The sequence below is a fragment of the Mastacembelus armatus genome, chromosome 5, assembly GCF_900324485.2.
Source record: "Mastacembelus armatus chromosome 5, fMasArm1.2, whole genome shotgun sequence".
Lineage (NCBI taxonomy): Eukaryota > Metazoa > Chordata > Actinopteri > Synbranchiformes > Mastacembelidae > Mastacembelus > Mastacembelus armatus.
Window position 1 is genome coordinate 26,656,337 of NC_046637.1, and position 23,634 is coordinate 26,679,970.

Genomic DNA, 23,634 nt, shown 5'->3' on the forward strand with positions numbered 1-23,634 from the left:
TATATGTTACTACGATGAGCAGTCAGAGATAAGTCTAAGCCATGGGTGTAACACAGGGACTCCATGGTGGTGAAGAACCAGAGAACCAAGGGACACTGTGGTAAAGGACATGCGGGCGAAGTAGCGCAAAGACCGGCCAATGGTCACTGGAAGTTCCGGTCTCCTGGTGGTGGGGAAGGACCAGAGAACCTAGGGACACTGTGGCAATGGAGCGCAAAGACCGGCTAATGGACCAAGAGCACCTTCGCCGGATGCTGCTATATTTTTGGCTTTGGGATATAAAAAAAAACCAAACAATCTGTCATTGATATTTTGTAATGATTATCCCCTGATGTTCCTCCCTGCTTTTGGAATGAAAGTAGTACAAAACACATTTTTTTTCAATCAAGATCAATTCATATACCAATTACCACATGTCCTATATTTTTTCAATAATAAAATAATTAACTGTATGAAAATAAAAACAAAACTGAGAAATCTTATTTTTTTATTTTTTGACCATTTTTCACCACACAGTAGCCCATCTAAGGTGAAATCTTTGCAAATATACAGATTCAGACACACTGTGATTGAATTAAGATGAAGGTGTAACATAAGTCTTGTGAAAAAAAAAAAGAAGCTAAAAACAGCACAGTCCTGTGAAATATAAAATCATGTACGAATGATATAAAACAGATCTATAATACTGAAATGGCATTAGCATTTATGAGCAGTACATAAAAATTAATAATCAAAAAATGATTGTGCCCTTCAAACATGATACTCTCAGACGAAAAACATACCTGCAGCAATACATGAGCAAATCCAGCAACTAAATATGGCGTCATTCCTTACATCTTTCACTTGCTGAGCTCAGTCTTAAAACTATTAATTTCTCCTACTAACCTGCTTTTTATCCTTGACAACTCCTAAACTTCAGGCTACTGATCTTTGGTGAGACTATTGATGTATATAAATACACAATGCACTTCAACTATATAGTACATGTCAGTACTCAAAGCTGGGTGGATGCAGGTAAGACTGTCACAGTGACACAAAATGCAGAGGAGGGTGGCGAAGAGGGAGAAGGCCTCAGTGTGAGTTGCAGCAAAGACACTGCCAAGTGATGAAATCATCAGCAAGCAGTGCAGTTATTCAGCTTCATCTTTCAGAGTGAACCTGGAATAAACAGAGGCAGAGTCATTTCAGGAAGCCCAGTTAAGTGACACCATACTTCTCACAGCACTCCTGCAGCATGATGCATTTCTCCATTGTGCTTACACACATTCAGTATGTTAACGGTCTCCTCAAAGCTCCACAGCTCTGATGTGTTTAGCTTTAGCTTGGTGAAATACAGATGTTTGGAATATTTGGAGAAACTTTGATGAGAGTTTTCCATGTTATGTATGTTTTGATGTTTTCTCCACCTTCAATGTGGAATCTAATATTTCAAACTGACCTCAGCCTCCATTAACTTGTCACTTTGTACATCTACAGACAGAAAGTGCTTCATATTTTTCCAAAATATACTTAATAGACACAAAGTATATTTTGGGTGGAGTATAAATAAAATTCAAATGCAGGCTTAAGAAATTTCGGTCGGCTCCGCTCACCATCCTGTGACACCAGAAACCAGGTCAACCTCAGCCAACTCGATTTGCACCTGAAAGCAGGAATGACATGTTAACATCTGCACGTCTTTGATACACTACACTACAAACGTAAGAGTGAAAGAAATTAAAAGTGTTGCTGCCACTTCTAGAGAGAATTCTCTTAATGTGTGTGATAGTCTTATGTGATTATGACTCTAAAGGTCACTTGAGACTGTTGAGACTGAGGCTGCCTTTTGACCCAGTCAGGCATCTGTACATCACATCACTGCTAGTAAACAGGACAGGACAGTAGGGTCAGTGAGAGGTTAGGAACGGCTTATGATGTGAATTTGTTTGGACTCTCATTAGACCCTCTACTGGCTGAAAAATGAGATATTGTAGGCTTAAGTCATCCTGACCTGTCCAATGACGTCAGGGCCCCTGAACGAGGCCGAGTTATTCTTCACTGAAACACTGAGGCGCTTGAATCTCGTCTCCTCCGCAGGCAGATCATACTCAAACCTTAAAGAAGATCACACAGATGGTGAGAGTTACACAAGAGAGAAAATCTAACAAACATTCAACACATTTGCACAGTTAGTTAATTACCTTTCATTGTATTCTGGGTTCAGGTCTTTTTTCTTCACTGCTGTCTTCTTCTTTGTGGCCTTGCTTTTGTCTGGCAGCAGCATGATGGAGACATAACTGTCTACACCATCTTTACCTTGAGACAGCAGACCTCTGTACACAGAAAAAAGTCAATCTTACATCATTTTACATGCAAAGGGTTAAGAATATTTTTAGAAAGCCCCAGTATATTAGGGCAGTACAACGCCTCTGTCAATAGACAGCAACGTGCAAAGTTTGTTTGTGAAAATCAGATTTATGCTCCTTTATAATTTCTCCTACAAACTGCGTTTAGGCTTCTGCAGCAGCAAGATAAGCTTCTTAAAACTAAAACTGATGATGTGATTCAGTGTTAGGACACTGAAATAGAAGCAAATTTCTTATAAAGTCTGAGCTGACATCAAATATTTTGCTGCACTGTTTGAGGAAACACACCTGCAGGCATGGATGACGACAATGAACTTTCTCTCCTGTGAGGAATACGAGAGCGACAACTTCACCTGCCCATTTCCAGATCCACCGGCAGAGACAGCACAGGGCAGAGTCCCTGCACTGATCATATCCACCATTTTGGAATTCAGAATCTAATGAAAACAAATTCACAGCAACAACAAAAGGCAGGAAATATTTATTAGTGAAAAATACAGTGTTTTAATAAGAGAGTATCTCATGATGGGTTTTCTCTGGTACCTTGAGTTCTGCCCTCAGGAGGAGCTGACTCTCAGGCGAGGCTCCGTCCAGATGGAACCACTGATCCAGGACTAACTGTGGTTCCGCAAGCAGGTTCTTGATGGGAATCACCAGAGATCCCATTGGCTGGTCCCAGCCACTCGACAACTGCCATGTAAGGGATGGAGAAAAAATATGTAAACACATAAACACAAATCCATTGATAACCAAAAGCGAAGACAGAGATGGTTTAAAAAAAGTAAACGTCTTGCCTTTATTACAAGCATCTGGTGTTTAGGGTCACGGACCAGGAAGTGGAAAGACTCATTCCACTCAGGGTCGTTGCTTCTGTCACACAGCTTAAGAGAGATGATGAAAATGTAAGACAGAGTCTCTGAAATTGTAACTGACTGAACATACAGAACTGTGCATGAGGAGTCTCACTTTGGTTTTGTATGTTGTTTCACCCAGAACAAGCTCAGCTCCTGCTTTGGGTTCCTTTCCACTTTTCTTCAACTAAGTAGGAAAAGAGAGGCATCTAGGTTTTATTATACAGTAAGTGATATTTATTAACTGCTGCACAGGGTGAAAACAGATGCAGGGGACTTACGGGTAATGAATGTGCTCTCTCCAAATGAACAAAGAGCAGAGCAGCAGAGGGGACAGCTTTGTTCTGATAAGACTGGAGAGACTGAAGCTGCAGTACCTGCGACATGAAGCACAGCCAGTTAGGACTGACAGTTATGTTGTAATGTGATTAATGGGCCCTGCCTGCTGCAATGTGACTCAGCTGCAACTGCTTTCTCGGGTACACACTTAAACTGGGTGTAAAGACGGACCTGGTCAAGTCTGATTGAACTGGACACCTCAGGAACCCATTCCAGTATCAAGTGAACCTGCCCAGACTTCACATCATTCAGAGTGAACCACTGCAACAGAGACAGAGGCAGTTAGAGAAGCAGGACAACGCCCTTCATATAAGGAAATGAAAGAGTTCAGAGATCACATTTGAACACTTAAGGTTATGACTAACCTGATCTGTGTACTGTGATCTGATGACCTCGTTTAGCTTGATACTGAATCTGTGAAGAAGTGTTGTGGTTAACAACAGGATTTCCAGTGCTAACATTCAGAATCATATTAACATTTAATGAAAGCAACAATACAACAACAATAGAGTTTTAAAACAAGCATAAGTATTTCCCAGCTTGTATCTAAAATTTAAAAAAAATGCATTTACTGTTAGTTATACACTGATGCTTTCAAAATTACACGAAGTCAAAGCTGTTATTTGTGCTAATTCTTATCATGCAGATCAATGCACATGGGACTTTTTAGCTTGGGTACAGTACTAATACAAGTTACTGATTACCATAGAGAAGACACACACCTGCCAAGGAAGTCATCAGAATCTATATCCTTATCAAATGCTTCAAACTTGATCTCCTGGGTGTTGTTTCCAATCAAAACCACCTGGTCAAAGCAAACAAAACCCCATATTTGTCAAAAGATACACACACATCTACATGCAACGTCATCCACTCAACGTAAAGTGCTTTAATATGTATGAGCTCCTCATACCTCATACATTTCATTCCATGTTGGGTTGAGATTCTTTTCAATGATGTGACTCTTAAATGTGACCCCCCCTATGTTGATCTTGACATAAGGGTCACTCTTGCCCTTCACCATGCCCCCCATCATGTTGTCCTTGGCAACCAGATTCTTGGCCTCCAGCAGGTGAATCCTCAGCAACCCCTGTAGGACGAACATAGTGAGCATCTGCAGCTTGTTCATGTGCAGCTTTTATAAACTGTATATTTCAGAGTGTCCCTGACCATCAGACGTCTGTGGACCAAACAGGAAGAATTAACACAAACATGATTTTTTCCCCTTCATGTCATAGTGAATATGAATATTTTTTATTCAAAACACTTAGATTCTTCAACCCCAACTATTTCTAAAGCTCTTGTTGGTTTGTTTCAACCACAAACGCTGCAGGCCTGCATGCAGTACTTGGCATGTTGTGACTACTACTAACATAAAGGCACTGTAATAGGTACAAATGAACTTTTATGAGATTAACAGACACCTGCCTCAAGTCTCTACTATAAATCTGGTTTATAAGAACATGTCTTCCTGTTATTTGTTTTCAGTAAATGTGCCATTCAAACCATATTTCCTTCCTGACTTGACACATTTATTCTGAGCCTCCTATGTGGAGGTTGTCTAAGCAGACAGCCAGTGGACTACACAGCAGACCTGGTAAGAAAGCAAAGGAAGCTGAAACCATGCAGGCCTGCATACACAACATAACATGCTATTTTAAGACAAGAAGAAGTAGCATAGACCCAGTGGGTTATTTGACACTTAACGGCATAAATTCGCAAAAATTAATCACTACCTTACAGTGTCTATGTTTATTTTGAACATTTGAACAATTATCAGACTACACTGAATAATAAAACTATCTGAACAGGTCCAATGATGGACTGGTGACCTGGTGACCGGCTTATCACCCAAAGAGAGCTGGGATAGGCTCCAGCAGATCCCTGTGACCCGTAATAGTGGGTATAAATAATGGATGGATCTGAAAAGGCGTAAATTAAACTCACCTCTTTACCAAAGTCTTGGCTTGGGTTGGTGTGTGGTGCAAGAACTTCACCAGCTTTGGGAGTTTCTGCTGGCCCCAGGGTTTTGGCAGGAAAGCCAGTCAGTGTGGCGTGGGCGAGGTCACCTAGACCAGTACTGTATTCACGTACACAGCCAGAAACACACAGAGATTAAAATGAGGTTTCTTTGTGGTGATCACCAAAAAGCAAGCTCCAAACCAGAATGAATATATACATGTATATATGAATGGATAAGGTCTGCTTATTATTCTATTATTGCTATTGTTTTAACGTATGTGTCTCTGGCGCTCACCCCTTTGTTTGTATTTGCTTTGGGTCAAAGTCTCTTTTAGCTGCTGTGTCCGCCTGCTTGGGATGCTCCTCTCTATCTGTTGGCTTTCTCACCAGCTGAAGAAAATGACATTAAAATGCTGAAGGTGCAAACAGACGAAGCCTAATTACGACTGACTGCCATGTGATATGACTCACTTCAGCTGAAGGGGATGTATCAGGTGCCGTGTGAATGGCAGGTGGTTTGGCAGCAGCACCCCTTTCAGTGGATGGTGCAGTGTGAGCTTCAGGTTTTTCAGGCACTGTAACGGACCTGAAAACACACAGTGCTGTTACAGAACACAACCAGATTCAGATGAACTGAACCTAATAAGGCAGAACGCGCAAAAGCCTTTTCCAGGTGAAAGGTAATTTTTAATTACTCCAGCAGCAGATTTGATGTGTGTATTATCAGGCCAGGCACAACACACTCACTTATGTGTTGGCAACTGTGAACTTTTTTCCTCCTCACTAGCTGCTTTGGATGATTTGTCAGTGGCTGAGGCTGCCTCCTCTTTCTCTGAATCAGTTACAGAAGGCTGTGGAACCTCAGTCATCCTTGAGTTAAGGATCTGCGAACGAACAAAAACAATATGGTTTGTTATTCTGTGTATCAGAGACAATCGACCAAATCCCCCTATTGTGTGTATATTCACAGACCTTGAGTTCTGCCCTCAGTAGGATTTCACTTTCAGGTAAAGCTCCATCCAGATGCATCCACTGGTCCTGGACCAACTGTGGCTCAGAGAGCAGATCTCTCACAGGAATGACCAGGGAGCCCAACGGCTGGTCCCAGGCACTGGACAACTGCAGAGACAAGGACACACACACAATGTCAGTCAGAGGCCATATACAGCTCATTAGTACTAGGAGACATATAATACACTCACCTTCACTATGAGCATCTCCTCTCTGGGGTCTCTCACCAAAAAGTAGAAGGATTCATTCCACTGAGGTGATACAGAGCGGTCACACACCTTCGGACAGAAACAGAAAAAATGAGGTATCGGTAGATGCTTCAACCATATAGCAAAAACATAATAATACATTAATACATTTATGGCACTGAGATAAAGCTGTATACTCTGTATCACAAATTCACCTGGAAACACACCTCAAATCCTTTTTGAAATTGTCACTAGGGGGCACCAAAGTTGTCATTATTTAAACAGAGGCTTTTAGTCATTTATCCCATACAGTTTTAATTATTTATGAATGCACTGCTTTGGTTTCTGGGAAACGTGATGGGGAATTCATCATCACATTTTATTGGCAAAAATATTAATAGATCAATCAATATGATAATAATAATAATAACTAGTTGCAGCCCTAAATTTGCATGGCCAAAGACTATGTTTGTATAGACTGTAGCTGTGTCTCAATTTGGGGGTGGCATCCTTCAACTGTCAAACTACAGGATCAACTGAAGAGACGGCCTAGTCCATTGAGGACGTAGAAAGAAAAGAAGGCTGCATTTTGAGGAGCCTTCAAAATGAAACAGCCTTGTCACAATACTGTGATGCAATCAGCCTTCAAATGCAGCTCCTGTACTGGGACACAGCTTGTGTGTGTGGTCTGGTCCTCAAAACTCCAAAGGGCTTTTTTTGTTGCTTTAAAGTTGAATTAACTTTAGGTCGGGGTTAAAATAAGGCATTTAGTTCTGATGGGTAAATAAGTGTCCTCACTATTAGAGAAAGAAAACTGTGTGTGTGTGTGTGTGTGTGTGTGTTTGTGTGTGTGTGTGTGTGTGTGTACTATACCTTGGTCTTGTAGGTGGTTTTACCAAATACAAGCTCAGCTCCAGCCTTGGGCTCATTTCCACTTTTCTTAAACTGAACAGAGAAAGACAAACATTATGTGTTTCTATCTACTTTGTATTCGTTTGTATTCATTAATGTAACAGTGAACAAATATCTAACTTCCCTTTTCTTTAAAAAAAACAAAAAACAAATAACATTGCAACATACAATCCAACAGGTTTTTGCTTTAGCAACTAAAAGTCTTTCATTTGTAGTAATGTGATTGTCCATAAACACAGTATCTAGGGTAGAAAACCTCATTTGTTTATCAACTCCAACCCCATATTTATTAGAGTGATTTTCAATATACACAAAAGGGACTCACAGGCAGTGAGTGTGCCCTGTCCATATAGATGAAGAGCAGAGCTGCAGAGGGAGCAGCCTTGTTCCTGTAAGACTGGAGAGTCTGCATCTGCATCACCTGCAGCAGAATCAAATAAAAAATACATTAGAGTGACTCAGCACTGGTGAGCACAGTGACTCAGCTGGGCAGTGGATATTTTTTGGACTTGCACAGATGAGAGATGAACAGGCAGCACAAACGATACAGCTTATAAAAATGCACTTAGGGGAAGGAGCCAAAAGAAATCATGGAAAAATTGCACTAACTTGGTCCAAGGTTTTATTATGGGACACTGCTGGAACCCACTCTGATATGAGGCGAACACGTCCAGACTTCACATCATTCAGGGTGTACCACTGAAACAGAGACATCCTCTTACTGAATCACAGCCTACAGTTACAGTGAGGAAACTTACTCAGGCACAGTGAGCATGAAATACTCACCTGATCCGAGTACTGGGAATGGATGATGTCTGCCACACTGATTTTGAATCTGTAAACGGTGAAGAAGAAAATGCACATTTTCACACGCACGTCTGTGAAGTGCAGCCTTGCTATTAAAGTTTTCTAAATTTGCATGATAGGTCTTTTTAAAAGTGGGCAAACACTCAAAAATAATAGTTAAACTATATGTTTTAAACAATGATGGTTTTATGACCTAGTGCAAAGCATATAGTGCACATAGTATAATGCACATCAGGAGATCAGGAGCCTTCCAGTTATTGTTGAAAAACCTAGAAACCTCCACATTAGCTCTCACCTGCCCAGGAAGTCATCTTTGTCCACGTCTTTGTCATACAGCTCTACCTGCACCTCCTGCCCTGACTGAGGCCTCAGCACCACCTGTAGGAACCCCAGCCAGTCAATAAAAAGTAGGTAGTTCATAATCGTGCTGAAGCGAACTTTAACCGTACGGCCGCCTCTACTCACCTCATACATTTCATTCCAGACTGGATTTAGATTCTCCTTGATCACGTTACTCTTAAATGTGGCCTCTCCAACACTGATCTTGGCATAGGGATCGCTCCTGCCCTTCACCATTCCACCCATCATGTTATCTTTGGCGACCAGACTCTTGGCCTCCAGCAGGATCATTCGGAGCAGTCCCTACAGGAAGAGATCATTTAGCTTCGTACAGGTTATTAAATGTGTTATGTCCTGTGGGTTATATTTGCTACTGTAGATCACTATTTCGCAGTATTACCTCTGTGGCAAAGCTGAGGTCTGGAGAAGTATGAGGAGGTTGTGTTATAGCCGGACCCGGTGATTTTTCCAACTTTTCTTCAGGCACATTAGCTGCCTTTTTCTTTATGTCCACATCTTCATGCCTAATCGCTGAAGAGACAACTGTCTCCACAGGGGGCGTGTCCACTGAACTAGACCTTAAAACACAAACAGTAGCTAGAAATTCAAGAGACAAGGGACAAATGGAAAGTAAAAACATTTTGGATTAAACTTTCTCACTTCAGCTCTGTGGCTGTCTCCAATTTTTGCTGAGCAGGAGAGGGGTCTGACGCTGAGGTGACCTTAGTCTTATCAGTGGCACCAGGACATTTGCTTGGAATCAGCATCTACAGTTGAGTGAATATTGTTTATTATTATTTCACTTCATTTGTTCTGCTTTGTAACAGTCCTGATTGTAAATATCAGTATCAGTAGAACAAAAAGGAAATTGAAGCGCTGCCTCTAAAACCTCATGACAATAAAAGAAAAGGAAAAGCTGAGCTCTAGATACAGAAACTGAGACATACATGCAAATAAGAAACAGAAAGACATGCACAGTTACATAGTTACGCAGAGTAAAATATATACAAAGATTAAAAGAAGTAGTTACACGGTCAGATATATTGACAAATAAGGAAAACAGCATCGAAACAAAGATTAGGACATAAAGTGATAAATGGATGGAGAAAAAGAAAATTAACTTTAACACATATATTTAGAATAAGACACAATATTCTTTCACCTTGAGTTCAGCCCTCAAAAGAACCTGACTCTCAGGTGATGCTCCATCCAGATGGAACCACTGGTCCAGGACCAGTTCTGGTTCGGACAGCAGCTCTCTAATAGGAACCACCAGGGAACCAATGGGCAGGGTCCAGCAGTGGGAGAACTGGCAAAACACAACACATTGGATTATTTATATGTCAGAAATTAGACCGTTTTCATTACCAGTGTTTTCCTGGACTCTGAAGCCAGCCTACTTTAACAACGAGAATATCTTCTCTGGGGTCTTGAACCAAGAAGCAGAACGCCTCATTCCACTCAGGTGACGTGGTGCGATCACACACCTTCAAAAAAAAGAAATGAAAGGAGTCTGTCAACATTACTAAAATATACTGTTATCAGTCTGTGTACTACAGTAATACAGTACTACAGTAATATATTGTGAATACGTTTGGGGTCTTACTGTCGTCTTGTGGGATGTTTGTCTAAGAGTAATCTCTGCTCCCACTTTTGGATCTTTCCCACTCTTCTTCACCTACAGAGGGTCAGAACAGGAAATTGGAGTTTTAACTGCTAATACCACACATTAACCTTCACACCAGCAGCAAAAGACTCACCGGTAAGCCATCTGCTCGGTCGATGTACACAAACAGCAGGCCGGCAGAGGGAACCGCCTTGTTCTGGTAGGCCTGTCTGGAGTAGAACTGAAGAACCTAAAGGCACAAAAACAGCTGGTGAGTATGAGCCGATCTTACCACAAAGTTCCCATGAATCCATGACTTGATCAGAAAATACTCACCTGATCCAGTCTGTCTGACTCTGAGGCTGTTGGAACCCACTCCAGTACCAGATGCAGGCGACCAGACTTCACATCACTGAGCGTGTACCACTGACAAACAGAGAAACTATTTTAATGCAACAAAACAAGCACCAACATATTCGTCCACTAAATAATATCGGAGATGCTGAATTTTAGTCCCTCATCGTCGGACCTCCATGTTTCCAAAATACTAAACACAATCCTACAACCTAAAAATGCAGTAATAAAGGACCTCACCTGATCAGTGTACTGAGCATCGATGATGTCTTTCAGACTGATCTTTATCCTGTATGTCAAGAAATATAATATGAGAATGCACGTTTACGGATATTATTAGCATGTGGTATTAAATTATACATAGCTACCTGCCCATGAAGTCATCCTTCATGTTTATGTCTTTGTCAAACACTTCCACATGCAGCTCCTGGCCTGGCAGCTGAGTTAGAATCACCTGAGGGGTAAACAAAACCGCACACAAGAGCTCTATGACATTTTTTAAATTTCATCTAATTCTCCAAAATGTTTATTGAAAACCGTGTTCTTTCAATAACGTCCTGTTATTCACCTCATACATCTCGTTCCAGGTGGGGTTAAGGTTTTCCTTGATAACATGGCTGGTGAAGGTTTCGCCGCCGATGTTGAGCTTGACGTAAGGGTCACTCTTGCCTTTTACCATGCCCCCCATCAAGTTATCTTTCGGAACAAGGTTCTGGCCTGCCAAAAGGTGAATTCTAAGCAATCCCTGAAAAAATAATTAAAAAAAAAAAGTTAAAGTATTATATATATATGACATCAGCTCAGACTTTTAGAAGTAGAGAATGTACTGTCGTCCTGTACCTCCGTGGCAAAGCTAGGATGAGGAGAGGTCTGCTGAGGCAGCTGTTTGGACAGTCCAGCTGACAGATTAGATGACACATCAGACGCAATGTTTTCCTCATCTAACCACAGGACCTACGTACAAAAGGAGAAACTGAATGAAGCAAAATCCCAGGTATTTTCAGCTAAGACATCATTATCCATATACATGGTAATCTACATTCTGCTCATTTTTATTGTTTATTCACCCTGAGAACTGTATTGATATAGATGCGACTGGCAGATCCAGAGCTGTCCAGCTGAAACCACTGGTCCAGAGAAAGATTGGAATTGGACAGCAGACGGGATAACGGGATGGCCAAAGTGCCCAACGTCTGCACACGGTCGGCGTCCTTCACCTGGTCAATGAAACATGAAGGAAAAGCCAAAGTATGAATATAAGTTAGCAGGACAGAAAGCCAAACTAATAGTTTAGTGTAGCTAATGAACTGTTACCTGAATGTTTATGTCCTGCTTGCTAGGATCGTGGATGAAGAAGGTGAAAGCTTCTTCCCACTCTGGATTAATGGTTGTGTAACAAGTCTAAAATAAACAGGAAGTGTGATTTAAGTGAGAAGCTCCTGATGTGTACAAATAGAAATAAATGAAAGTGTTAAAGTGTTAAAATGATCTTCCTCAGTTGATAGACCTTGCTCTCTTTAGTGATATTCTCCACGGACAGCTGCACCATGGGATTGGGCTCTTTATTCCCCTTCTTCATCTAAAAGATACAGTTACAGACAAAGGCATGAGAACACAGTAAGGCATGTGAGTGGTGATATCCTGCAACCACGTGCAGAGCACTAAAAGATTCAGCTGCCATTTGGACAACACGTGGTTGATCTGAATAACAGTGTGTATAAGGTCACCATAGCAACGGCACAAATAACAGAGGAAGCAGCACAAGGCATGCTACGATCAGGAAGTGTAACTAAGAAACACAAAGACTGAGTTGATTACAAATCACCAGTGTTCCCTTTTTTATATATATATATATATATATATATAGGATATGACAGCAAATATTAGCACAGCAGGAAATGGCTCAAGTTCGCCGCACTCATCCACACCACAATTCTGTGACCAGGGTTGTAGGCCGAGGCAATAAGTTTGTCAAATGCCTAACAGATGGCACCTACAGCTCTGCCTCAGTTTAACCACACACAGGAAGCAGTTCTGAGATGACTACAAATGTGGGCAGAGAGGGTAGAGATATTTAGCTTACAGGAAGTGCCTCAGCCTTGTCCAAATATACAGTCAAGATGGCAGAAGAAGGTGGATTGGCAGTCTTACTAATCACACTCTCATTCTTCTTTAGGATCTGAGAGAGAGAGAGAATCATTAACATATTGTTTGACAGGAGTGTCGATGCAAAAAAAACAAACAACCTTTTACATTCTTGAATCAACTAAAAATAACGTGTCAGTGGAAGTGAGTGACTCAAACCTCCTCTAATTGATCAGTGTTGGGCAGCAAGGCCAACCACTCCAGCCTCAAATGAATCTGTCCTGACTGCGTGTCCTTCAAAGTGAGCCACTGGAAAGATAAGCCACAGGTATACATTTAATATCCAAAGATGGCAGCTTTGCTTATATAACTGACTGCTGTGACTGTGGTGATAACATTTTTTACTTACATCATCGACAACTATGGATTTCTTCACAATACCCAAATCCAATTTGGTCCTATATGGAGGAAATAAAACTTACTGGTGAACATTCAATTTAAAGAGTCACAGCATATGTGACAGATGCAGTGACTTTAAGATTAAAATGTGTCAAAAAGGTTGTGTATTTTTCCCTCTGCCCATGAAAGGTGACAGATGAAACATGATTCAACAAAGACACATGTACTATGCATCATGTACCTGCCCAGGAAATCATCCTGGTCTGGGTCTTTGTCATATACCTCCACCTCCAACTCCTGACCAGGCACTTCATGGACTATAACCTGATGTACCGGACACACACAAGGACATGAAGACTGACAGAAGGATTTGTATGGAAGCTGGCTGTGGTATCACGAATGAAAAGGAACATTCTCAGCACTGGAACAGACTAATCCCTTCATATACACAGAACAAGGTGAGGTGATAAATGAAATCCAGTCCAACCATGAAAAACATCTTCCAACACTTGTACAAGTAATAAACACAGAATTTAAACTTTTTTTCTTTTTCCTTACCTCATACATTTCTCCCCACTTGGGAGAGTCTGTGTTGTCAATGTGTTTGGAGGTGAAGGTCTGAGGGCCCACCCTCAGTATGGCATAGGGGTCAGACAAGCCAGCCATGACCCCTTTCACATAATTGTCCTTTGCTGCCAGATTCTGTGCCTCCAGAAGGTGGATGCGAACCACACCCTGAGAAAGAAAAAGAGGGTGTAGGTAAAACATGCTGGTTGCTGAAAGAAGATTTCCATCTGCAGGTGCATAGTCGGGTTTTACCCTGGGCAAAGGAGAACGGAGTTGGGCCACATGTAGACCAGGAACCAGGGGGACAACAAGGCGGTTTGGCAAAACCAGGAAAGAGGCGATGGCATCCATAATCATGCTGTCTGACATGACACTGAGACAAAGGAGAGAGTCACATTTCACTGTAAATAACCTGGATAGTTTATTATTCGCTCTATAAACTTTACACAGTAGTAAAATATTGTGAGGTTAGGTTTATTACAAGGCTGTAGCTACTGCTGACAACAAAACTATTTCACCATGACTCACTTCAGTCCAGGGATGTCCAACAAATTAGTCAGTCCAGTCCAATTGATGTCTAGTTTCTGTGAAAAGATTAAAGCGAAGAATGTGTTACGTTCAGCAAATCAATCAGGATGGATGAGAAATCAATATCATGAAAGGTAATACGGGACTAAAGTGAGACACATGATAGGACAGGGGGGGCAACAAGAAAAGGACAGTTAGAGGTGACCATAGATGGACATACAGGCCTCCGGATGAAAAACATGGTGACTGCACCCACTATGGGCACATCTCCAATCAGAGGCTCAAGAATCACCCTCATCATCCCATGTAGCTAAAACAGAGACACAGAGGATGTTTGTGAAATGAATCCAAATGCTGAATAATGTCCAATGTGTATAACCACATAATAACTTCTAGCGTAATAAGAAAACACACCTGTATTCCTTTGACTCCAGCTTTGCAAAAGTACCTTTTCACCTCAACGTTGATCTCTACGTTGCCAACGTAGCTGAGGACGATGGAACGAAAGCGTCAGCAGTGTGATATAAATGCAGAGGTGATGGTGGCTCATAGATCCAAAGAGCAATGGATAAAACTCACCTGATATACAGATCTAACAGGACTTGTCCCTTGTCGTTTTCTGTGTGTGCCTTGATCCCAACGACCTTCATGGCCTGAAGCAAACATAAAGCACGTTTGTTTGCACAACATAATGGACACGCTGCGTTTGTGTGATTTCTTGGTGTCACTTTATAATTAGGGTATCAGTGGTGTCACCTTGTCTCCCATGTCCACTTTTGTGATGCTGAGGGTTTGGAGGTGGGAGCTCGAGGCTCGGATAGATGGAGCGATGGTTTCCACCAGCAGCTTCTCAATGTACTGGCCGACAAAGGGCCACACTTGCTGCAGCACCTGGCCAGGCCACGATTAACAAGGTTAGAAAAGGTAATAACACATGTAACGTGGACAGTATGCAACCAGACACCACTGCTTTAGGTAGACTTGGTTATTTGTCAGGAGGTTTGGTTTTCATAACAATGGCAGAAATAGAGCTGGAGTCTACTCTAGTGTTGGTCTTTTTATTTGTATTTGTTTGTTACTGTGTAAGTATGTTTGGCCTTTAACTCATATCTCCAGGAAAAGAATCTAGTAGCAGACTCAGTGTTTGGTTGCGTGCCTGTGGAAAAACCCCAGAGTTGGTTATAGACTAGCATAAGCGGACAATGAGTCATCAGCCACCCGCTCCGGTGGAGGACGAAGCCTGAGCAGCGCAGGAATCTGCTGATCTATCCTCCAGTAATCTCTCTCAAACCTCTGCTTTGTGTCTTTGCCCATCCTCAGATCTCATGGTCCCGATAGCACGAATACTTTTATCTCTGTACGTCTATATCGGCTGCCTTAGTTTCTCATGAGCACGGGGGGTTGGGGGGACAATAGCTGCAGTTTTATTTAGTTTGGGGACTGGGCAGCTCCTCCCCCTTCCTGTGTTAGCCAGCAATGAAATGGAAATGTTGAGAGGTCTGCCTGGCACTGGTCCTGCTCTCTGCAGTACAGACACGGTGGCTACACTGGTGGAGGAGGAGTGGCCTTTTCTGGAACTTGGGAGCTGCGTCTATCAGATAGCAACAGCTGTTTGTCTGCCATACACCACCAAGCATCAGTCAGTCAGCGCAACAGCTGGACAACTGAATGAACAGACTCGTGTGCTTTAGAAAAACTGTGTCTTTGTGTAAAGTCATACAGTGAAACTACTGCTCTCACCTTGTTCAGCCACTCAACCTTCTCCACATCTGGAAAGTTGACCTGAAGGAAAGCAACACAATGAGGGCAGACAGAGGTCAGTAAACACAACAGGGCAGGGATATGATTCAGCTAATGCAGGTCTGGAAGTGAACAACAGCACTGATAGTATTATGACCAGGTTTTAGACTAAACTATTTCCATAGGAAACAAGAAAGGTGAGATACTGATGCAATGAAAGTGCTTGAAGTTGCTTCATTAATATTTTATAGGATTCTCTTAGAGGAAATATTGACACTGGCCATTTGTAGAGCAGCACTATAGAGATGGCGCTTTGTGAAAACTTTGAGGAGGAGCATGCTGTCTGGTTATGCAAGCATTCATTAAAATCACTCACTGAAAGTATCCAGGGGAACCTCAATAGGGTGTGGCCAGACGCTGTGAGTCAAAACAGACCCATGTGTGCCCAACATTTCCACGTTGATCACATAATCTATAAAGCTGCGTGACTTGCAAAGCAGGACTATCACACATCTCATCCATCTTCCGGCCAGCCTCAGTTCAAAGTGCACGGAGCTTTAGATTTTATGTGCAACAGCTGCAGCACTTTGACAGGTTTTGAAATGCAAACACACCGCAAGTTCACCTACTGACTGAGAGGAAATGGGGGATGTAACATGAGCTGCGTGTTACAACGAAGCTCTAAAATCCAACCACTAGAAAAAGCTGTTTTAACTCCAGGACTTTAGGATCCTTTGTCTTCCAGCTGTCCATAATGTCTAGATTAAAGAGAACAACAGTGTGTTTGTTTGTGCGCATGTGAATACTCTGCGGTCATTTCTTACCCATGCAGGAAGCTCTCGCTTGATTTTGGATAGTTTGGTGGCTGCATACTCGTCCTCGTTGTCGAACAGCTCTATGGCTGACTTCAGCCGTGCCTGCTTGGCTTCTCGGGCATGTTTCCACCCCGTGTAGACCACCATCCCACACACCAGCAGGCTGGTGCTGACCCGGTAGTAACCAGCCAGATAGACGGGCAGCAAGGCGCCCAGACATTTGCCAAATGTCCAGAGCACCGCGACTGCGCTTATGCCCTTCGCTTTGGGAGCCTCTGCCTCCTCCAGGGCGCTCAGCTCCTTCTTGTCGGGGTCGCCCGTGGTCGGAGACTCCGGGGCCTTGGGTTCACTCGGCTCCGATTTTTCGTTTTGCATCTTCGGAAGTCAACAAATAATCACTAATATCCTGCTTTAGATAAAAATAACTTGAAATGTTCTTGAACAGAACCAATAGTTAATCTAACGGTCTCCACCACCCGCTTCAACAAACGCTCCGCTGCACGCTCCCTGTCCTGACTACCTCAGTTCACTGCGTCGCATCTTTTTGGGTTACGCGTTTATTACCGAAGGGAAACTGCGCAGTTTTTAACAAAGTCGCGGACCTTCTGGAGAAACGACTTCCAGCTATAGTTGTGCTCTTCACCCACTATGCACCCAGTCCAGCTGTGTGGAAGAAAACACGCCCACTGGAACAAAAAAAAAAAACTGCACATTTGACTCTTTCGCTGCTGCGTCAAGACAATCATCCAGTTTGGCGTAATTACTGCAGCATTACGCTGACACAACCAGAGGGCTGCACACGCACTGCATTTAGGATTCAAATGTCACTTCCATTATCTGCTAGAAACACTTTCAGCCGTCTGATGAGGCATCATGTAAAATAAAAAAAGAAAATAGTGTGATGCAGTCACAGCATTACCAATCATTTATGGTGTTGGAGTTTATTTTAAAACAGCAGCCTGGTCCCCCTAAATGCAGTGTGAGTCCACAGGCCCTGGTCAAAATGATTCCCTTAAGCTGTAGCAAATAAGCCTGTTGTGTAAAGAGCCACAGTGGCATGAGGCTGCTGAAGAAACACAGGGTATTATATTCAAGTTTACACAGTGAGACTCCACCCGAACAAATCAAGCAAAGGGATGTCAACATGAACATTTTCTACAACGTTTTCTGTCTAGACATGACTTATTCATCTCACCCGTGTGAGCTGTGGTTATATAAAAATGTGAATATAAGAGGATAGCAGTAGACAGAAGTAACAGATTACACAAGAGTCACTGTTTTTTTCTGGATGTTATTTTTTTATATGTGCAAAGTAACAAAGTTAATTTACACCAGAGCAATCCACAAAAATATAAGCACAAACCCCTTTCAAAGTGTTCCAAGTCCCCACAAGGATGGGACCACAGTTTTCCAAAACATGGTTCAAGAACTGTGGGTGACCTCATATATTCAGTTTGTTGTTCTATTTTAGGTGCCTGTGTTTGAAAAGATCCCTTTGGTCTACAGACCCTGCCAGAGTTCACAGGTCAGTCAGTCTGTAGGAGAAAAATGTTTGTAATGCTGCCACAGCACAGAGAAAACGATTGTATGCTGCCCCCTGGTGGACAAACTACAAGTGTCTATACTCAACTCATCTGTTTGGTCATCAGCTCAGTCTAAAACACATTACAGAGCGACCATGTATATTAAAAAATCCCCCTTTACGATGCTACAGTCTGACTTCCGGGTACTACGGTCCTCACAATGGATGTTTAGTGAGGCAGAGTGGTGATCCTCATGCTTTGACTTGCAATGGGGTAGGACACCATCGGGGTGGTGGCATGACTCATGGTGATGCCAGGCAGAGGCTGTGTCATGGACACTGCCACTGGTGCCACAGAAACAGCCACCGGTGCCATAGAAACAGGAGGCGCCATCCCTTGGGCAATGGTCTGTGCAAGGGCAGCTGAGAGGGGGGTGATCTCAGGGTTGAGGTGGGGTGGAGGAGCTGTAGGAGGGGCTGCGTTAGTTGGCGGTGCTGCCTGGGCACCAGTGGGAGCTACCAGGTCTTGCTGGGTGACAGGTCGTGGCTGCAGTCCTGCACTGCTCAGGGTGGTATGAGTCTGGGCGATGCTGTGATTGTAGGAGCTTACAGCACCCACAGGGGGCGCCAGACTCTGCTCAGTGGGTGCAGGCGTCGAAGAAAGCGTCATCACCTTGGCCTGGCTTCGGAACTGGGCATTCTGCTCAAGAAGAACCTCATTTGTTGCAATGAGATTTGAAACCTGACCGACAGAGAACGCATGGATTAGAAAAAGAAAAACAATGTACATACCTGTGTAAAAAAAAAAAAAATACATAAATGCATGTAACAGCTGCCACAGTTTAAGTGTGAAACTCTAGAGCAGACAAATAGTGGTTCCTCGAGGTACAATTTGTGAATTAAGTGTGAAGTGTTGCCCTAACACCAAACTTCAAAACAGGAAGTTGCTGTTTGACTGTAACTGACTGTTTACTGTTAATCAGGCATGGGGTAACACATGACAACAAATCTGCTACTGATTCTTCCTGATGAGGTACAAGACTTTTCTTCAAATGGAAATGTTTGTAAAAACAAGTTTACATTTTTAATCTTGATCAAATGTCATATGAGGACAATGTGTTGGGTCACTTTAGTTCTGCCTAATGTTATATCACATGACAATCATTAAGTTTGTTAAAATCTTTTCACCATGTGTTGTATAGCCCACAAATAAGCTTGTATTTTCTTAAAAAATAAGAAATTTTATTTCTTAAAAAAGCTTGCTCAAAAAAGCAGAGATTCATTAAAAATACTGGGGTCAACCCATAGTGAGACTCATAAAGGGCCATATTATTTTATCAGTTCAAAATAACAGCAAAATCAAGAGCTGACAACACAATGTGATAAAAGTTACAGCCCTACAATATATTCTGTTTAATCATTTGAAGCATATGATCTACATTGAGAATAATGCTGATTCTACTCTATTTAAAAACGTGATGTAATATTTGGCACTGGTCTGTCAAATATACTTACTATTTTGTCCACTACTACATCTGATATTAGCTGTTGAAAGATCAAAAACAAATTGCAGATACTGCGTTAATATTTAACTGATATATGTCGATTGCTATTCATGTGAGAATATCCTAGAACTCAGTTTCATGCAAGTTTTTGTCTTAATCCCAATTAATGAAGTTTCAAAAGAGTGAAAATACACGTTTCTGGTAATAAACTCAGTCCTTTGCTCTCTGCTGTAGTGGATGTTGATGTTTTTCAATCCTTCAGCAACACTGTTGTCTTTTTTATTCTAACCTGCTTCTTCAACTCTTCCACCCTTTTCCTCAGCAGGGCGTTTTCTTCCTCCAAGAACCTATACTCCAGTGGACGTGGTGGCAAGGTGTCTTGAACTCCCAGATCATAGTGCCCACCACCACTCCCATCCGTCAGGCGGAGCCCCTCCAACCGCCGCCTCTTCAACTGTAGAGCAGTGTGGTCCATAGATGCCTCCAGGGAACCAGCATCGAACAAGCCGCTCTCCAGCAGAGGGTCATACACTGAGCAGGAGCTTCTGTCATAGCGTCGCTGTGCTGAAGAACTAATGGACAGGCAACCGCTCATCCCACCCCCACCTACTCCCCCAACTCCTGAGATACCTGGGTCTCTGCAACCACCCAAGCTGGGGCAACCGATCCCAATTATATTACCCCCACCTCCACCTCCAACAAGTCCTTGTATTCCTCCACAAGCACCCCCTCCTCCACCACCCATCCCTCCCCCAACATTCACCACTCCACTGGCACCTGCCCCCATAACACCACCCACTCCGACCCTGGATGTTTCATATTCATAGTCTTTTTTGACATGACGGAATTTACATTTGTTGCCCCTCTGGCACTCTCCTTTCAGGAAGTCTCTGCAGATAGGGACCTCCCCACGGCTATGGGGGAGATCCATTGGGGACAGGCCCAATCGTGCTGCAACTTTGCCTCTTAACCTGAGAGGTAGCTCTCCTGTTTTCTTGTAATGGTCCTCATCCTCTTTAGATCCATGGACAAAGCGGCAGTTAGAGCGCATACACTCTTTATTCTGATGGTCATGACAAAAGATGAACTCATTCTTCTGCACTCCCAAATCAGGTACCTCATTAAAGTCTGGATGTCTGAAGCGGCAGCGCCTCCCTCTCTTGCAGACATTGCGTATGAAGTCCCTGCAAACACCATCCAATCCCAGTCCTGCACCTTGCCCCCCACCTCCACCATTCCCACAACTATTGCCGTTTCCTAATGCACCTCCACCCCCCATGCCCCCAGAACCAGAAAGGTTGTTGCTAACACTTCCTCCTGAACCTCCTCTGCCCTCTGCCGGCACCCCTGCCAAACCAGACCCAGGTCCTCCTTCCTCACCTAGACTACCACCACTCCCACCACCACCTGCCAGGTAAGAACTGTCCCGGTCAGGCATGGCGCTGGGCCCAGCTCATGGAGAAAATAGTACTCATGTGTATGTGCGGTGCTGACGTGACGTGGCGTGGCAAATATTCACATAGACATGCAAATACGTCACTGATTATATTTTCCTGGACGTAGTGCAATCTCCCATTCAAAACTCTGAAAGAGAAAACACAAACTTAAATGTTAATGAGGTCCCAAAGCCATGAAACATACCAGTGAAGGTTATAACGTTACGTTCAAATACTGCGCTGAAATATTAACACGTGACTGCGACTAGTAAATAAACATTTAGCGCTGACGTTGTTGTTTGTTGATAATGAGCAGCAGCTACAACACAGACCAACCACTGCATGCACACCACATTAGAAAGAACACACTCACTGGTTGTCAGTAAATAAAGCACAATATATTGTATCGCGTTCCTGAATAAGTGGCTGCCAAACCTAAAATGGTGCTACGAGCCCGTCGAGCTGGCTGGCTAACATTAGCTAACATTGGCTAACTGGCTAAATGCTAATTTGATCTTACCAGAAACCATGAGCCATATTCAGAGAATAGCTGAGCATCTTCCATGCAAATCAGATTTAATCAAAATGATATAGATGTTTCCTCTAACAACATCAACCAAGCGAGTGTTATTTTTAACAATTCCTCCGAGTCTCGGTGCTGTTTACTACATTTCTTTACGCCTCTTTCACCACCAACGAAGAAGACGACGCGCTTCTCTTCCGTTTCCCCGCCGGGCTGTTGTTGTCTGCTGCCTCTAGTGGTGAAACCGCTGCAGTGCATCTAACTAAGAAACTTAGCTTTCACCCTGTTTTTAGCAGGAAACAATAAACACACACTGTAAAGGTCTTTTTATTCTCGGGGAACAGTAAATACACGCTGTAAAGCTGGACTTGTATAGGAGCAGCACTACCGCTAAAACACGGTGAGCTAAGCTAGCTTATACTCAAAAGTGTCTCTGGACGAGGTCACGTTTATTTTGAAGCACCTTTACCGCGATTTTTTTTTTTTTTTTTGCATGCAGCTTGTCTGAAATAGCCGTTACACCAAGTTAACGCTTTAAGTAAACTAATGTGCTAGAAACAGGAACATGCAGGGCTGCTGTCTGACGCTAGTGTTGACCTGCAGCGCAGTCACCATTAGCTTCATGTGAATATGAAGATGAGCTGTCAAACCGCAAAGCAGCTGCACTTCCAGATAACCTGAGCTGTGCATGACTTCTTGTGTTTCACTTCCTCCTCTGTGCCCAGGCGCTCAGCATGGGGGTGCAAGGTGTTTTCCATTGGATGCAATCCTCCTTGGTCCTGCTGCTGTGCTTATCTGAAGCCCTGCCTGCTGCCTCAGAGACCAGCAGGAATTACTATGATACTCTCAATGTTGAGCCGACAGCAACCGACAGCCAGATAAAAAAGGCTTTTCGAAAACTGGCCAAAAAGTACCACCCCGATAAGAACAAGAGCGACGATGCAGAGACGACTTTCAGAGAGATTGCTGAAGGTAAAATAGGCTAACGCCTGCAAACACACTGAACTTTCACCTTCAAAACACGTGATTTCTTTGTTACAAATGAAAACTTGCAGCAGTGACCTGTGCATTCACGGTGGTTAGTGTAGTCTGCAGGTGTGTTCAGATGTTGTATTGCACAAATGCAGACAGGTGTTTCCAATAATTTGTCCACCCTTATTAATTTAAAGAGTGTTAACACGGCACACAATGATGCAGCACAGTTTCAACAGCACCTCACGCTCCTGTTTCTGAACTAACAGTAAATTAGTTGTCCACCTTCAACAAACAGAATATTATGATCTATATGAGGTGAGGATTTATTGGAGGACTGTTCGTGCACCTAATAAACCTGTACCTGAGTGCCCTTTTATTGCTCAGTTAAAGCTAAAACAAAGTGAAACTCTTGTCTGTCCTCCTCTAGCGTACACAGTTCTCTCCAACAAGGAGAAGAGGAGGCTGTATGACACTGAGGGTCATGCGGCTTTCCTGAAAAACGAGGCCTCTGTCGACCCAGAGGACGACGACGAAACAAGCTTCCACTTCAGCTTCTCAGACTTCTTCCATGACTTTGATGAGAGTCCGTTTGTGGAGGAGCCGCTCTTCCACTGGAGCTTTCATCAGGAAGGGGAGGACGAAGACGGTTCATATGAGCATTACAGTTTTGAGAGGCCTGACTTCAGCTTCAATTTTTGGGATGGGGATGAAAATGAGGAAGAGTACTGAGTAATGTGCAACCTTTAATTCATTGTCTTTTATTCTTATCAACAACCATTAAATTGTCCACTCAATATCCGTGCCTTGTTTTCTGCCTCTTTTATG

General features: G+C 42.9%; 3 protein-coding genes across 7 annotated transcripts; 1 reads left to right on the forward strand and 2 right to left on the reverse strand.

Annotated features, from left to right (window-relative positions):
* Positions 1–470: 470 nt before the first annotated feature.
* On the reverse strand, positions 471–17,543 carry LOC113130475 (extended synaptotagmin-1-like). The gene is made up of 52 exons (XM_026307158.1): positions 16,858–17,543; positions 16,034–16,075; positions 15,050–15,184; positions 14,873–14,946; positions 14,708–14,780; positions 14,514–14,603; positions 14,294–14,349; positions 14,018–14,138; positions 13,757–13,933; positions 13,440–13,522; positions 13,209–13,257; positions 13,019–13,108; positions 12,798–12,893; positions 12,222–12,293; positions 12,029–12,115; positions 11,782–11,931; positions 11,555–11,668; positions 11,283–11,459; positions 11,083–11,168; positions 10,955–11,003; positions 10,697–10,786; positions 10,515–10,610; positions 10,361–10,432; positions 10,155–10,241; positions 9,917–10,063; positions 9,415–9,521; positions 9,155–9,332; positions 8,881–9,057; positions 8,711–8,793; positions 8,395–8,443; positions 8,218–8,307; positions 7,934–8,029; positions 7,570–7,641; positions 6,700–6,786; positions 6,470–6,616; positions 6,245–6,381; positions 5,969–6,083; positions 5,793–5,887; positions 5,483–5,615; positions 4,449–4,625; positions 4,258–4,340; positions 3,901–3,949; positions 3,707–3,796; positions 3,478–3,573; positions 3,312–3,383; positions 3,140–3,226; positions 2,889–3,035; positions 2,634–2,782; positions 2,181–2,312; positions 1,991–2,093; positions 1,593–1,642; positions 471–1,158 (listed from the first exon to the last, which is right to left on the reverse strand). The coding sequence occupies exons 1-52, from the start codon at positions 17,221–17,223 to the stop codon at positions 1,131–1,133; spliced, it is 5,508 nt and encodes a 1,835-aa protein (XP_026162943.1). The 5' UTR covers positions 17,224–17,543; the 3' UTR covers positions 471–1,130.
* Positions 17,544–18,125: 582 nt separating this feature from the next.
* On the reverse strand, positions 18,126–22,642 carry zc3h10 (zinc finger CCCH-type containing 10). Of its 4 annotated transcripts, none has more exons than XM_026306955.1 (4): positions 22,512–22,642; positions 20,165–21,459; positions 19,886–19,915; positions 18,126–19,112 (listed from the first exon to the last, which is right to left on the reverse strand). In XM_026306955.1, the coding sequence occupies exons 2-4, from the start codon at positions 21,311–21,313 to the stop codon at positions 18,600–18,602; spliced, it is 1,692 nt and encodes a 563-aa protein (XP_026162740.1). In that variant the 5' UTR covers positions 21,314–21,459; positions 22,512–22,642; the 3' UTR covers positions 18,126–18,599. The 4 variants fall into 4 exon arrangements, 3 of the variants coding, with proteins under 3 accessions (XP_026162740.1, XP_026162739.1, XP_026162741.1); XM_026306954.2 differs by lacking the exon at positions 22,512–22,642 and adding an exon at positions 21,832–22,066; XR_004463082.1 differs by lacking the exon at positions 22,512–22,642 and adding an exon at positions 21,832–22,066 and having other exon boundaries at positions 19,004–19,112; positions 21,256–21,459.
* LOC113130380 (dnaJ homolog subfamily B member 9-like) lies at positions 22,093–23,605 on the forward strand. Of its 2 annotated transcripts, XM_026306959.1 has the most exons (3): positions 22,093–22,234; positions 22,560–22,806; positions 23,237–23,605. In XM_026306959.1, exons 2-3 carry the CDS (start codon positions 22,569–22,571, stop codon positions 23,536–23,538), a joined length of 540 nt encoding a protein of 179 aa, XP_026162744.1. In that variant the 5' UTR covers positions 22,093–22,234; positions 22,560–22,568; the 3' UTR covers positions 23,539–23,605. The 2 variants fall into 2 exon arrangements, with proteins under 2 accessions (XP_026162744.1, XP_026162745.1); XM_026306960.2 differs by lacking the exon at positions 22,093–22,234 and having other exon boundaries at positions 22,435–22,806.
* The last annotated feature ends 29 nt before the right edge of the window (positions 23,606–23,634 follow it).